The 13,383-nt window shown below is 36.3% G+C and overlaps 6 protein-coding genes across 6 annotated transcripts; 2 read left to right on the top strand and 4 right to left on the bottom strand. All coding sequences in view use genetic code 12, as the record gives it.

The window, feature by feature from the left end:
• Positions 1-668: 668 nt before the first annotated feature.
• Positions 669-2,300, bottom strand: CORT_0G00980 (Dbp3 ATP-dependent DEAD-box RNA helicase; the record flags this gene model as incomplete). The annotated part of the gene is made up of 1 exon (XM_003870864.1): positions 669-2,300. The coding sequence occupies one exon, from the start codon at positions 2,298-2,300 to the stop codon at positions 669-671; it is 1,632 nt and encodes a 543-aa protein (XP_003870913.1).
• A 295-nt stretch (positions 2,301-2,595) lies between these two features.
• Positions 2,596-4,410, bottom strand: CORT_0G00970 (Sfu1 transcriptional regulator of iron-responsive genes; the record flags this gene model as incomplete). Its single annotated transcript, XM_003870863.1, has 1 exon — positions 2,596-4,410. One exon carries the CDS (start codon positions 4,408-4,410, stop codon positions 2,596-2,598), a length of 1,815 nt encoding a protein of 604 aa, XP_003870912.1.
• A 2,329-nt stretch (positions 4,411-6,739) lies between these two features.
• Positions 6,740-9,871, top strand: CORT_0G00960 (Swe1 protein kinase; the record flags this gene model as incomplete). The annotated part of the gene is made up of 1 exon (XM_003870862.1): positions 6,740-9,871. The coding sequence occupies one exon, from the start codon at positions 6,740-6,742 to the stop codon at positions 9,869-9,871; it is 3,132 nt and encodes a 1,043-aa protein (XP_003870911.1).
• A 102-nt stretch (positions 9,872-9,973) lies between these two features.
• Positions 9,974-10,846, bottom strand: CORT_0G00950 (Csi2 66S pre-ribosomal particle component; the record flags this gene model as incomplete). Its single annotated transcript, XM_003870861.1, has 1 exon — positions 9,974-10,846. One exon carries the CDS (start codon positions 10,844-10,846, stop codon positions 9,974-9,976), a length of 873 nt encoding a protein of 290 aa, XP_003870910.1.
• Positions 10,847-11,475: 629 nt separating this feature from the next.
• On the bottom strand, positions 11,476-11,682 carry CORT_0G00940 (Atp19 h; the record flags this gene model as incomplete). The annotated part of the gene is made up of 1 exon (XM_003870860.1): positions 11,476-11,682. One exon carries the CDS (start codon positions 11,680-11,682, stop codon positions 11,476-11,478), a length of 207 nt encoding a protein of 68 aa, XP_003870909.1.
• A 483-nt stretch (positions 11,683-12,165) lies between these two features.
• CORT_0G00930 (hypothetical protein) lies at positions 12,166-13,380 on the top strand (the record flags this gene model as incomplete). The annotated part of the gene is made up of 1 exon (XM_003870859.1): positions 12,166-13,380. One exon carries the CDS (start codon positions 12,166-12,168, stop codon positions 13,378-13,380), a length of 1,215 nt encoding a protein of 404 aa, XP_003870908.1.
• Positions 13,381-13,383: the final 3 nt, after the last annotated feature.

The raw sequence follows: 13,383 nt of genomic DNA, 5'->3' as shown, positions 1-13,383 counted from the left end.
TACTCGTTGATTGTATTTGATTTGATAGATAACAAGTGTTATTAACAACTAACTGAAAACGAAAACTAAATATAAGAATAAGGCACGCTGGTATGTATACTAATAGAGTGCTGTATATATATGTATATATATGTATATGACACGTAATTATATAGCTGATACTTTTAGTAATACAAACTGCTGATTATAGTAATATTGAGATTGACAGATATTCATCCTGCATATAGACACGCATTTCGAAGGCAAATAAAAAATAAAAAAAGAAATTCATGAAATGATTTTTTTTATTTTTTCTTTCGTCTTGGTCCATCGGCCGAATTATTCTGTCGTCCGTTCCTCTTCACTATTTCGGATCGGACACAAACTTTTATAGATAACCATTGTGAACACGTAATTCAAAACTATACTAAAAACCCACACACGCATACACATATGCGTGTGTATGTATGTATGTGCATTGATAACCGTGGAGAATTCTGTCTGGTTCTATGAGGTTCAACACTTACGCGGCCCTGTATTATGTGTCTTCCTCTTGAATCTCTTGAATGCAGAATAGATACAGGTGTCTGCTTTTTCTCTATGTCATTTATTTTTTCGACCGATTCACGACATTAAGTATACTATCTATTACATCTTATTCTACATTGCTTCTCCCCCTTTCCCTCTCTCTAATCAAATTTAATCTTCTTTGCTGTCTTGGTCATGTCAACATCCTTATAGAAAGCTCCATACACAGAATGAGTCTTTTTTTTCGTATGACCACCAAACTTTAACAATTGTTCAGGCACCGGTTGATTAGCTCCCCTCAAGATGTTACACAAAGCACCACTAAGATGTTTTTCATCTTCAGTAAACAAAGTATGAGCAACACCTGTTTGACCTGCTCTTCCTGTTCTTCCTATTCTATGAACGTAATCTTCAATTGTCAACGGAAATGTTAAGTTAATGACGTATTTGACGTTGGGGATATCCAAACCTCTAGCGGCAACATCAGTGGCTAAAAGTAAGCTGCATTCGCCCAGTTTGAATGAATTGAGAGCTTGGGTACGTTGTTGTTGCGATAAATCACCATGGATTGCGGCAACTTTGAATCTATTTCGACGTAATAAGGATTCGATTCTTGAAGCTTCCTTTTTGTATAATGCAAATACCAAAATCTTGTTGTCTTGTCCATTTCCATTGTGTTGATATTTGTTTAAAAGGGAGATTAATTTCAGTTCTTTTTGAAATTTATCATCCAAGACTTCAACGATCTGAGTAATTCGTTTGTTAGCACTCAATTCATCGCGATCTCCAATTGTCAATTTTATAGGCAGTTTCATAAAATTATTAGCCAATTCCCGAACTTCCTTAGGCCAAGTCGCAGTGAACATCAATGTTTGTCTATTTTCTGCATTTGTGGATCCAATTATATGTTTGATATCTTCCTCAAATCCCTTTTCCAACATACGATCAGCTTCATCAAGAACTAAATAATTAATCAGACTTAAATCAATAGCTCCATCATTAATCAAATCAACTAAACGACCAGGTGTAGCAACAACGACATTGGCCCCCAGTCTGATTTTTTTAACTTGATCATCTTTGGACACACCTCCATATATGGCAACACAAGAAATGGGAGTACCTTGAGTCAATTCTTGTAAATTATCATAAATCTGTAATGCCAATTCACGAGTTGGTGAAATACACAATACACTAAGGTCACTAGTGGATCCATTAGTGATGATGTTGTTGATTGCTGGAACGCCGAATGCAAATGTCTTTCCTGATCCAGTTTCTGCTACTCCAATTACATCTTTACCATCAAGTAAAAAGGGCCATGAAATCGATTGTATGGGGGTTGGTTTGGCAAATTTAGTCAATTTGGAAGATATGGTGGAGTCCAAGTCAATTTGATCGAATGCAAGAATTGGTTTGTAGTTGAGATGTTGTGGATCTTCAATAGTTACTTCATTCGTTGATAAAAATTCATCAATTGTTGATTGGGGAGTATTTGTTAATTTCGATGATTGGGTGTATCCGAAAGAGCTATGTTTAGATGATGGTTCATCTTGAGTAGCCTTTACAGCTTCCTCCTTTTTCTCCTTCTTATTCTTTTTGTTATTATCCTTGTCTTTATTCTTCTTTTCCTTCTTTTTATTCAATTCCTTCTCTTCCTTCTCTTCCTTCTCTTCCTTCTTCTTCTCCTTCTTTTCTTTCTTAGCTAACTTCTTAGCTTGTTTCTTTTCCAACTTCAACCTCTTCTTTTCCAGAATTTCTCCACCTTCTTCTTGTTTTCTCTTCTTATCTGAACCCATGTTAGATCTATACAAACTGTATTAAATAAAGGATTAGTAGATTTGTTTGTATTTTGTGCAAATTTGAAAAATTAATTTTTTTGGAGAAAAGCTCATCGGATAATAATTTTATACTCATTGTCGCAAACTATAAACCTACGACACACCTTACTTGCAACTTTCTGCAACAATTTTACACCCTTAAGTACAAAAGATGCAAAACTACATGACCCTACTCAATTATCCTAAAATAAATATATCATTAAATTTATTTACAATTATGAGCAATTAGCCACCAAATATTATTTTTCCACGTCTACTCATTCAAAAGACCTCCAATCGTCAATGCTCTCTTTTGTTGACCAGTTCTTCTTTCACCCAGTGGCGATGGAGTACCAGAGACATCTCCAGTAGTATTAGCAGTAGTATCACCACCTTCACTATCATTTTGATTGTTAGTGGTGGTGCTTGATGGAGGTGGAGCCCTGGTTTCTTTCTTATACGTTGCCGTAAAGTCAATGGCCATGGGAGTGGGTGTTCTTTTTGATGAGCCACAACTAGAACAACATCCAGCAGCACCTGCTACTACTGAAGTAGTATTAGTGTTACGGTTTATTGGTGGTAATGTTGGTGGAGGTTGTTGTTGTTGTTGTTGTGATTCAGCTACCGTTTGATATTGGTGTTGCTGGTATATGGATGGTTGAGGAAGTGGAGAAACCAGTTGCAGCAATTGCATTTGCATTGGTTGTAAATGTTGCATCTGCTGTGGTGCTTGTGATTGTATATGAGGTAGCGGCATTGGTGGTGGTGGACCGGGGAGGGGGCCAGGTCCATTGGGTAAACGTCCATTCCCACTATACCTAGGATACAAGGAATGTGGCATCATATGCAGACCAGTACTTGTCATTGGCATTGCTTGTTGTTGTTGCTGCTGCTGTATGGATATCGATGGTTGTTGTTGCTGTGGTGGTAATGGTGGCGGTGGGGTTGAGCCTTGACTAGTTTGTCCCAATTGGGAAGCTCTTTGGAATGGGATTGAATATGAAAATGGTGGTAGTCTATTATATGATGGTGACATGGGTCTATTGACAAATGATGAATGTAACGAAGAAGAGGGCGGAGGTGATGCAGTATTTGATGCATGCAGTTGTGCTGGAGATTGGTGTTTTTGTTGTAATGAAGGTGATGCATGACTTGGTGTTGGTGTAGGAGATGCAGTTAGAGATACCATTCTTCCTGGAGAAGTGACCGACATCTTAACATCTTTTGATTCCTCTTTTGATTTATGATCCGATACATTTCTTTTCCTTCGTTTGATAGTTGACCGTTTCATCTTTATTGGTCGATGTGATCCATGTAATCTATAAAATAATCCACATGCATTACAAATGGTATTACCGGCATCATCTCTTCTCCATAATGGTGTTATCGTGGTATCACAATTATAACATGCAATAGCTAGTGAATTCTCATCAGTGGATCCTGTTGCGGATGCAGCAGATGCACTAGTTTTAGATCTTTCTATTGCTTGACCGCTATTACTGTTGTCACTTTTAGTTTGCGAATTAGTCGATGCATTATTTTCACTAATTCCACTTTGACCTCCCTCTTCTCCATTTGCGGAAATATCGGTCTTTATCTTAACATCCTCATTCTTGGGTGATTTCTCCAACAACTGTTTCTTGGCCACAATTCGATTATTGAAAGCTGGACAACCACGACAAGCAGCTGATCCACCAGTTCCATTACATCGTCCATCACCTTTACATGACCCCAATTCCTCTTTGGAAATAGTGATTGTATTTGGTGGTCGCTTAAGATTTACTGGGCGATGGGTATGGTTTGATCGAAGGTAGAGGCCACAGGCATTACAGATTAGTGTTCCATCGGGTGCTCGTCGCCATAGTGGCGTTTTTGTTGTCCCACAATTTGAACATTGTTGGCCATCTTCTGGAGTCGGTAGTGACGATGTTGTTGTTGGTTGTACTGGTTGTGCCATTTGTGCTGTTTCCACTGAATGTGCTGGATGTGTAGTTGTGGGCGGTTTTGTCGTTGTTGTAGTCTTGACCTTGTTTGATGACGTCGGCAGTTGTGTAGATTCTGTTTTAATAAATTGTTCGTGTATGGACATTATTTTAAAGATGTTGTGTTATATTGAAATCATGAATGGTAGACAAAAGAAGGTTATTGTAATATCAGTAGCTTGTAAATTGAAGGTTTGCTTTTCGAGTGGATGTTGGTAATGGAAAGCACTTGTAAAAGTGTTGCAAATTAGTGGATTATTAAATATATGAGAACAATCGATACCACCACTTTTGGTTTTCTCTCGATTCTTTAGTTACACTGTGAGCTGACTTATGAAACTCTGTCAAAAGGTTACTTTTGAAAGTTTTAAAACTTTAATATTCTCGGAAATATATTTTTAAACGTTTAATGAAAAAACAAAATTCTTAATTATGGTGTTATCGGATATTCTCAGTCTAACAAGTATTGTTCTTCTAATGACTATAGTTCTCAGGGGTGGGTCAGTTTGTGATCGTATAGGTACAGGTAAGTTCAGTAGTTTGATAAGCGTTGTAATACAAAGCAAAAAAAGTTTGAATCTAGACAAAGTAAGTGATGTGTATGAGTCTCGTCTATTTGGACGTTGTAAAGGAGTGTGTGGATTGGATGAGTATGAAAATGATGAGTGGGGTACACTGGTTTTGATAAACTCAATGGTAATGCTGTTGTTGATGTAAAGATATATAAAGATGTAGGTTTGAAAATTTTATGTCTCGTTATTAGTAATGGCAGTGTTACTATATATATATATAGTACACAGTAATATTTTTTCTGTTAATGTCGTTCCGTTTCTGTGTTCATGAGGCTTACTTTTACATAATTTTACTCTCTATTTCCAACTTACAGGTGATTCTAAATATCGATAGGAGGGATATTAGAGTCAGGTTTAGAGCTCACTTAGAGCTACAGTTCATTGCCTTCTTGGTGAGTATAGGTTCTTGTCTGTTCTTATCAATACAATTATACTTATTGGTTAGATTTGAAGATCTCATTCGATAACTCTTTCCCTATATTTGCAATTCTATTTTTATTTTATTTTTTATTCGCCTCTTGTCCCAAATTGAGTAGTACTTACGAGTAAAAATTTTATTTCTTTTCTCATTTTTCTCTTTTGATCAAATAGATATCAATTGTCTCGACCAATAAAATTACACCAATTAATAATCATGCCACAATTTGTAAAATTTTATTTAGCAACCCAACAAAAAGCTGGTTGCTCACATATTGCCCATTTGGGAAATCTATAATTTATTCTCTGCACGTGCATTTTTATCTAAGCGATCTATTAGCATACGCACTAACCTTTATTCCACTCCGCTAAAAGCTGTTAAAGACAGGAATATGAATGAAGTAGTTTCCTTATAATACCGCTTGTTGATTATTAAGCATAAAGGTTTAATTTTTAAAAAATTTATTTGGAACTACTATCTTCCTCATTTCTTTCCATTTTAAACTTATAGTTTGTCCTGGTTTCGTTGCAAAAACTTCAAAGATAAAATAAGGTATAGTGGATATTTACTAATTACAACCTACAGATTAAACTGGAACTAGTTGTGCAAGTCTAAAAATTATAAGAATGTTTTTTTTGAAGGGGTACAGCATAGCAGTATCGTAGGGTACTGACTACGCTGAACGCTGACAAATGGGTTTGGTTGTTATAGTTGCTATATAAGAACGTATGGACACTGTATATTGGCTTATGCACGTGATAGAACCAGGAGTTTTGTGTAATGTCACAAACTAATTTTTAAAAGACGCGTCTGTTGTGTTTTGTATTGCACCCCAACACCCCCTTTTAATAGCAAACAGAACGATTCATCTCGTCGCTTAGGCTATATAACTGTTTGGTTTGACAGACTAAACACTACACTACCACAGACAACAGCTTGTCTACTATATGTGTCTGTAATATTTTTTTGATGGTGAGGGAAATGTAATTCCCTATAAATTACCTTTGAAAGAAGTGGTTTCCAGTGAAAAGAATCCCCCATTTTTCCTGGGAAAAGAAGTATATGCTTGGTTCCAGGACTTACACTACACATGCCACTTGTTGTATAACTACTCTTTCTGGTCTGTCGTGGATAGACCTACTTCTCTACATCACTCGTTAGTCAATCTTTAAAGTATAAACAAATACATTGCGTAAATAAAAAAGAAAAAAACAAAACAGTAAATAATAAATAAACAACAACACATACAAACACAAGAGTAAATTTTTTGTCTCTTATTCACAAATTTATCAAATTGAACCCCTAATCCATCTTAATCAGACAATCGGAGATACTTCTGACAAAGGATACAAGAGACATACTGCAGCAGTGGTGGTTGGAGACATATAGACAATCAAGCAATCGACAACTTAAACACTTAGTCTTAGCCCTATCAAATCCACCATAATGATGAGCCACCATCATCTGTTGCATACCAAACACAGTGGCAATGGTGATCATGATCATGATACTGATAGTGGCAGCACCAACAACAACAGTGATACCCACATAGGTCTGACACAAACATCCAGTATCACTCCACATAGGAATCGACCACAGCCTGGTCTGCATGCCCTGCGAGTCCGTGACCACACGACATCCATGTCTCAGCAAACACCACATGCACAACCGTTGGATTACTTTACAAACCACCATTTTTCAAGATCCTTCAATAGTTTGATTTTGGATGATAATACTACAACTATTGACAAATTATCTTCAAAAAAGACCATAAACAAATCACCACCATTTAATGTAAAGACAGATTACTTGAACGATAGCATAGACACCTTTCTTGATGAAGAAGAAATAGCCAACGATACTGATATTGACGAGTACGAGGACGATTTTTTAAGTGAAGGTGAAGATGAGTTTAATGTGGAAAACAAAGGGGTATACTTGAATACCACCCCCAACAAGACTTCCAACGACTACCGTCAATCAAGCTCATTTGCAACCCTGAGTCAACAGTTTGTTAGGCCGTCCTTGGGACCTGACTCTTCTAATTCAACCATACGAAACTCTCAAAGTTCAATCAAACGATCTTCAAAATATATCAACCTTTCAATTGATTCTAGTCTACGAACATTAGATGGGGGTAAAATGCCTGATGAGATTGATAAAATTAGCTTGAATGAAATTGATGTCAAAGTTAACGATTATTCTTCACCTGCATCATCACGCAGAACTGATAACTTGTTACTACCATCCACAAGTAATCAATTCAAACGGCCTCATAAATTAATTAGTCAGTCTCCATCTCCATCATCAACAAAGGTAAAAACAACATTATCATCCTCATCACCACAATCGAACTTGCATTCACCATCTCAACTTGGAATAAAGCATTTTAGAGGCTACAAGATTAATGAAAATATAGTATCCCCCATTCGAAATCGAAATTCAGAAAGTCCGCTTTCAAAAACACATTTGTTTGGTCAAGCTACTAAGCTACGAAAAACCAATACACCAATAATACATTCATCAATTGAAAATGTACAACCTGGGTTAAATCAAGCTGATTTTGACAATGATGTATTTGATAGCCCGTCAAAGAATAGAAAACTGTCCAATTCTCACCAATCATCAATAATAATGTACCAAGGAAGTCCGAAATTGACAAATACGAACACGGATACGAATACGAATACGAATACGAATACGAATAAGAATAAGAATAAGAATGTTGCCACTACCCCATTTGATGATAAGGAAAACAACGATCTGTTCCGTTTTGTCAAGCCTTTGCAAACAGCATTTTTGTCCAATGGGTTATTGAAGAAGAATATGGTCCAACATACAATAACAAAACCACCACCTGAAACTCCAATGAAGAGGAACCCTTTAACCATGATCAATACCAATAAACCTTTACATCTACGATTTGATCACGATAATGTGAACTTATCACATATAATTGAGCAAGAGGAACACGATAGATCAATTGAAGTAGGGAGAGATAATGGTGTTGATGATACTTTGAATTTGAGCGACATTGAAAGGTCACAGTTCAAGATTATTCCTTCCCTGGCAGAGCCAAACAAGAATGATATGCAACAGCACCAAGATTTGGAAGTGATATTTACTTCCGATATAGAATTGGATGACGAAGGGTCAATGATTCCAGAAACGCCAACAAAGAAACATTTTGCTCAAACACACCATCATCAGTCAGTTACGGCTCCAGCCCCACCGGTACCATCGACAACGACTAAACAGACACTATCAATGAAGCTTGGCAAACTTGACAAGCTACAGTTAAATTCTGGACCTAAAGGCTTCAAGTTTGGTGCACCCTCAACACCAATCCACTGGGGATTTGGCGATGAGAAAGATCCCATTTTGAAAGATAATCCAGTGGAATTACCTCCATTGAATGAAAGTGATCAATTAAAATTGAGCCATCATCTGTATTTAAGCACTTATCCCGCCAAAATAGATGAGCATTTGATTAACAAGTTTGGCATGAAGAATCTAAAGTATATTGGACATGGTGAGTTTAGTATATGTTTTGAGTGTGTATTCAATGAGGATAAATTTGCCATCAAGAGAACTAAAAAGCCAGTTATTGGTAAATTAGATAAACAAACTATAATGAGAGAGATTGATGCATTGAGAACTCTTTCAAGTATCAAGGATAATGAAGATGAAAATTTGGCAGAAGAACAGCAAGGGAAAGAAAATTTGGTTTATTTCATTGAAGCTTGGGATTTTGATAATTACTATTACATCATGACGGAATATTGCGAAGGTGGTACTCTTTATGATTTTTTGGAAGATAATAAACATTACAAGATCGATGAATTTAGGATATGGAAAATGATTATAGAATTAGCCAATGGATTACGATTCATTCACCTGAGGAATTATCTACATCTTGATTTAAAACCAGCAAATATTTTCATCACATTTGAAGGATATTTAAAAATTGGTGATTTCGGCCTAGCTACAAAATTACCCATTTTGGAAAAAGATTTTGATTTAGAAGGTGATCGAAATTATATTGCACCTGAATTAATTGATGATAAGATATACACACCGTTTGCTGATATTTTCAGTCTTGGTTTAATTATATTGGAAATTGCGGCAAATATAATCTTGCCTGATAACGGAACACCATGGAGGAAATTACGAAGTGGTGATTTGAGTGATGCTGGTCAATTATCAAGTGATAATATTTCCATGTTTTTACAACATAAACCAGAGACTAGTAGTTCATCAAATACGAATTTCAGCTCTTCGGCTCATTCATTATCATTGAATCCACATTTCAAATCAAGATCTACAATTGAACATAATGATGATACTATCGGGGCTCATGATTTGATTCCTTCTTGGGCTCCACCTTTTTTGGTTGGAGAATCAAATGCATTGGATGCTTTGGTGAACAAGATGTTGAAACCTACTCCATTTGATAGACCTAGTGCTAGTTCAATTTTGGAAATGGATGAATGTGTCTTGATTGAAAATAGAAGGAAGTGTGGTGCTACGATTTTCGAAGGTGAATTTGGAAGTCCACCCGATGATGAAACCCAATAAGAGAGTAATACTGTAGATATATATAGAGAAGATGTAAGATTTTATGACGTAAAAATAAAAAGTGTAATGAATTTATGAAATCAAACTGAAGCTATTTTGTATCTACTCCTTAAATAAGGCATCATTAGATAATGGATCCTTTTGCAACACTTGACTTCTCTTTTTGATCTTTCTTTCCAAAGCAGCTTCAGCTCTACTTCTAGCTTGTTGAGCTGCTTGTTGTTTAATTTGAGCTCTAACGAAATTAGGTGACACATATTCTTTATTTTCATAAATCTTGGGTCCACCGAATGATCCTTCCAATATAGTGATCAATGTCAATACCAATCTTGGTCCAATTTCAACCAAGTTCAAAGAATCAACATCAACTTCATCACCATCTTCATTCTCTTTGGTTTCCAACGTTTCATTAATCTGATAATTTCTAATCCAAATCTTCCCATCAACTATAGCAAAGGTCGTTACGTGATCAATAAATGGTTTCAGTTTTCTAGCATTTGGAGGCACACCAAAAGTTTGTATAAACATTTCCTTCAACAACTTGAAATGATCACTAGATTCAAACGATTTATCAAAACTCAACACTGGCCTTGATCCTTTTAAGCAATTCCCAATAAAATTTAATTCATCCAAAGTGTGTAAATTCTGTATATGGAATTTCACCGTGGGTCCATTAGGTGGCTTGGCAATCCAAAGATATAAATCTTGATGTTTTCTACATTCAAAAAAGAAAATATTATTACAATTGTATAATTCAGCAACTTCATTCAATTGGTAAAGGTTCTTTTTGGTGTCGAATTTAGGTTCTTTTCTTGCATGTGGTAACAAGGTTAACAAGTCACTTATGAGATGACGATGTCTGTAGGTTATTCCTCGTGAGGATATGACTAGTAACCTTTGTCTGTTGATGTGTTTAGTTTTGTCCAGGGTGTCTTTTGAGGACTTGGATTGTAATGCTTTGTAGATGGATGACATGGAGAGTAGTGTTGTTGGGTGAAATGAAGATTGGTTATGGGATGGTGGGTTTTTCGTTTGAAGTTTTCAAATTTTCAGAAAATGCCTCGATGAGGTGAATGTTACACAAAAGTTGGAAACAAAGACAGATGACAAGGTAAGAGAGATTGAAGTAGAGGTGTGTGGGCAGAGTTGTTGCAATGGTCTCTCAGTGAATACAAGAGCCTTAGCTTATATAACTTGAGCTCTCGTTGTCCTCTACGCCTCACAATTCAACGCAATACTCAATGTCGAGGTTTACAATTGTAATCAAAGAGACTAGAAATATAATTGGCATGCGCTGGGCATCCACAAGCGACACAAGCATGTAGTCCTCTTTTCCAATCTATGCTTGCAAACATTGAGCTCCCATTTACATAATAAAATTTCTTTATCTCAACTAAAATGACAATTTTCATTTCATTCAAATCTAAATATATGAATTGTTTTCCTTTCATTCTTTCATCTCCCAGCCAAGTAATATATACAACGTGGCACTCTTTTCTTCTTTTCATTGACTATAATGTTAAAAAACTCTTTCCCTCCCTCTTATCTCTATCAAAGCAAAACTTCACTACTAATCCCCCTGCCCCAACTTTTCTTCCTTCATCTTAATGTTTTTCTTCGGTCTTTTCATGTTTAGCTAACCATTCTTTGACGAACTTCTCTTCTTCTGGTGATGAGGCATTGATTGAAGGATGGACAGGCTTAACGGTCCATGGTTTTGGAATGACTAATAATACTACTGAACCTAATGTGGCAAGAGCTAATTGATGTGGTTGAACGGTTTTACCAAAAATGTGATAAGCAGCACCCATTGTAGTGTATTAATTCTATGTGTTTATGAAGGTTTGGTGATATATTATTGGGGTTTTATGTTCGACTATTTTTTTTTTGACAATTTTTTCACTGGAGTCTACTAGCTGTGTTTCTAACTTTCATTTGATAGTACAACAAGTATTATACTTTGTAATTGGATCCCATACAACTCTGAGACTGGGAGCTACACTATCACTGAACATGATACAAGGCTAAACCCGGTATTGTAATACAAATATACAGTTTCACTATGCCGAATCTATCGTATTACCCGAAGTCGTGTAAATTTGTCATTTACATCTAAACATTTCATTGGTCAATAACTGCCTCCCACAATGCTACCAATTTATTAAACATAACAATTTTCTAACGCTTGGCTGCAAATTGTATAAGAACAACTTATTCCAAGAGAAAGAATTACAAAACATTTCTCTTTTCAAACAACATACCAAGAATATAGAGTCATCGTTTATTAAGGACAAATGGAGAACTCCATCAACTTAACAGCATCAAAGATTGATCTTATGACATTAGAAGAACTAAGAGATCCTAATTTAATCAGTCGCTATCCGCCATTATTTCAACGAAGGCAACATTATGTGGCTGTTGATGACAACTCACAAACCAAGTTCGGTCGTTCACTAACTCAGCAACATCAAAATAGATCCAAGGTGTATGAGACAGCACACCTGGCTTTATTCAATTATCCACAATCACAATCACAAGCACCCGCACAACGGCCTCCAGAACAGTCCGAAATTTCCCTAAACTCAACTTCTTCACACAAGGAAACAACAGAAAAGAAACCACATCGAAGTTCAACCCTCTTTTTCAAACATCGTTCCAAGAAAACCAAAAAGTTGGAAAGACAAGAAACTTTAAGGAGATCAATCAGCAAGCCATACCTTCAAGCTAATGACCAAAAAGAGCTAGAACAACCAACCAACCACTCCGATACTATTGAACCAATATACGTTCATGCATTGTATCCTTATAGAACCAAACGATCCATAAAGATCAAAAGGGATGTATCATTATCACCTGATGAATCAAGAAATGATCAAACAGGGGTGGCAATGTCTCCGATGTCACACCACCGGTTAAGAGTCATTCGAGGTCAAACTCGTCTCCCAAATTCGCCAGGACAACAATTATCAGCTATAAATAGTTTAGTTGTGCCACCAGTTGGATCAAGTCAAATCATTGGTAACCCGGCAAATTATTCTAGCACAATTGTCCATCCCAATATGCGACAAGACCAACTAAATAATAACAATAGACAACAACTAAACTTTATACGATATGATATGATGAATTTGGATAATAGTAATGCTTTATCGCCAATTATTAATGAATCTGAATTCACATCAGCTCAAGTGAATCAACAGCCAAGTCACAATTTGAATGAAATTTTAATTCCAACCTCGACATTCTTTGTTCCAACAACAAGTGATTCTGATGAAAGTTATTATAGTGTTGAAGATGAAGTTCCACATTTCGCCACTGTAAGCAACACAAATGATATTAGAGTACATGCTCGTTCGCAGCAGCAGCAGCAGCACCACCGTAATCATCATCACCAGCATCATCATATTCGTCAAGTGTCTTCGCCATTATACAGATTCAATGATAGTCAAACAACAAGGTATGCTCTGCCATTTGCCAGACAGAGCGATTCACCTGTGAGAGGAAGGTGATTA

The sequence above is a fragment of the Candida orthopsilosis genome (assembly GCF_000315875.1).
Source record: "Candida orthopsilosis Co 90-125, chromosome 7 draft sequence".
In the NCBI taxonomy this organism is placed as follows: domain Eukaryota; kingdom Fungi; phylum Ascomycota; class Pichiomycetes; order Serinales; family Debaryomycetaceae; genus Lodderomyces; species Lodderomyces orthopsilosis.
The sequence above is the reverse complement of the archived record's forward strand: the minus strand, read 5'-3'. Positions and strand labels throughout refer to the sequence as shown.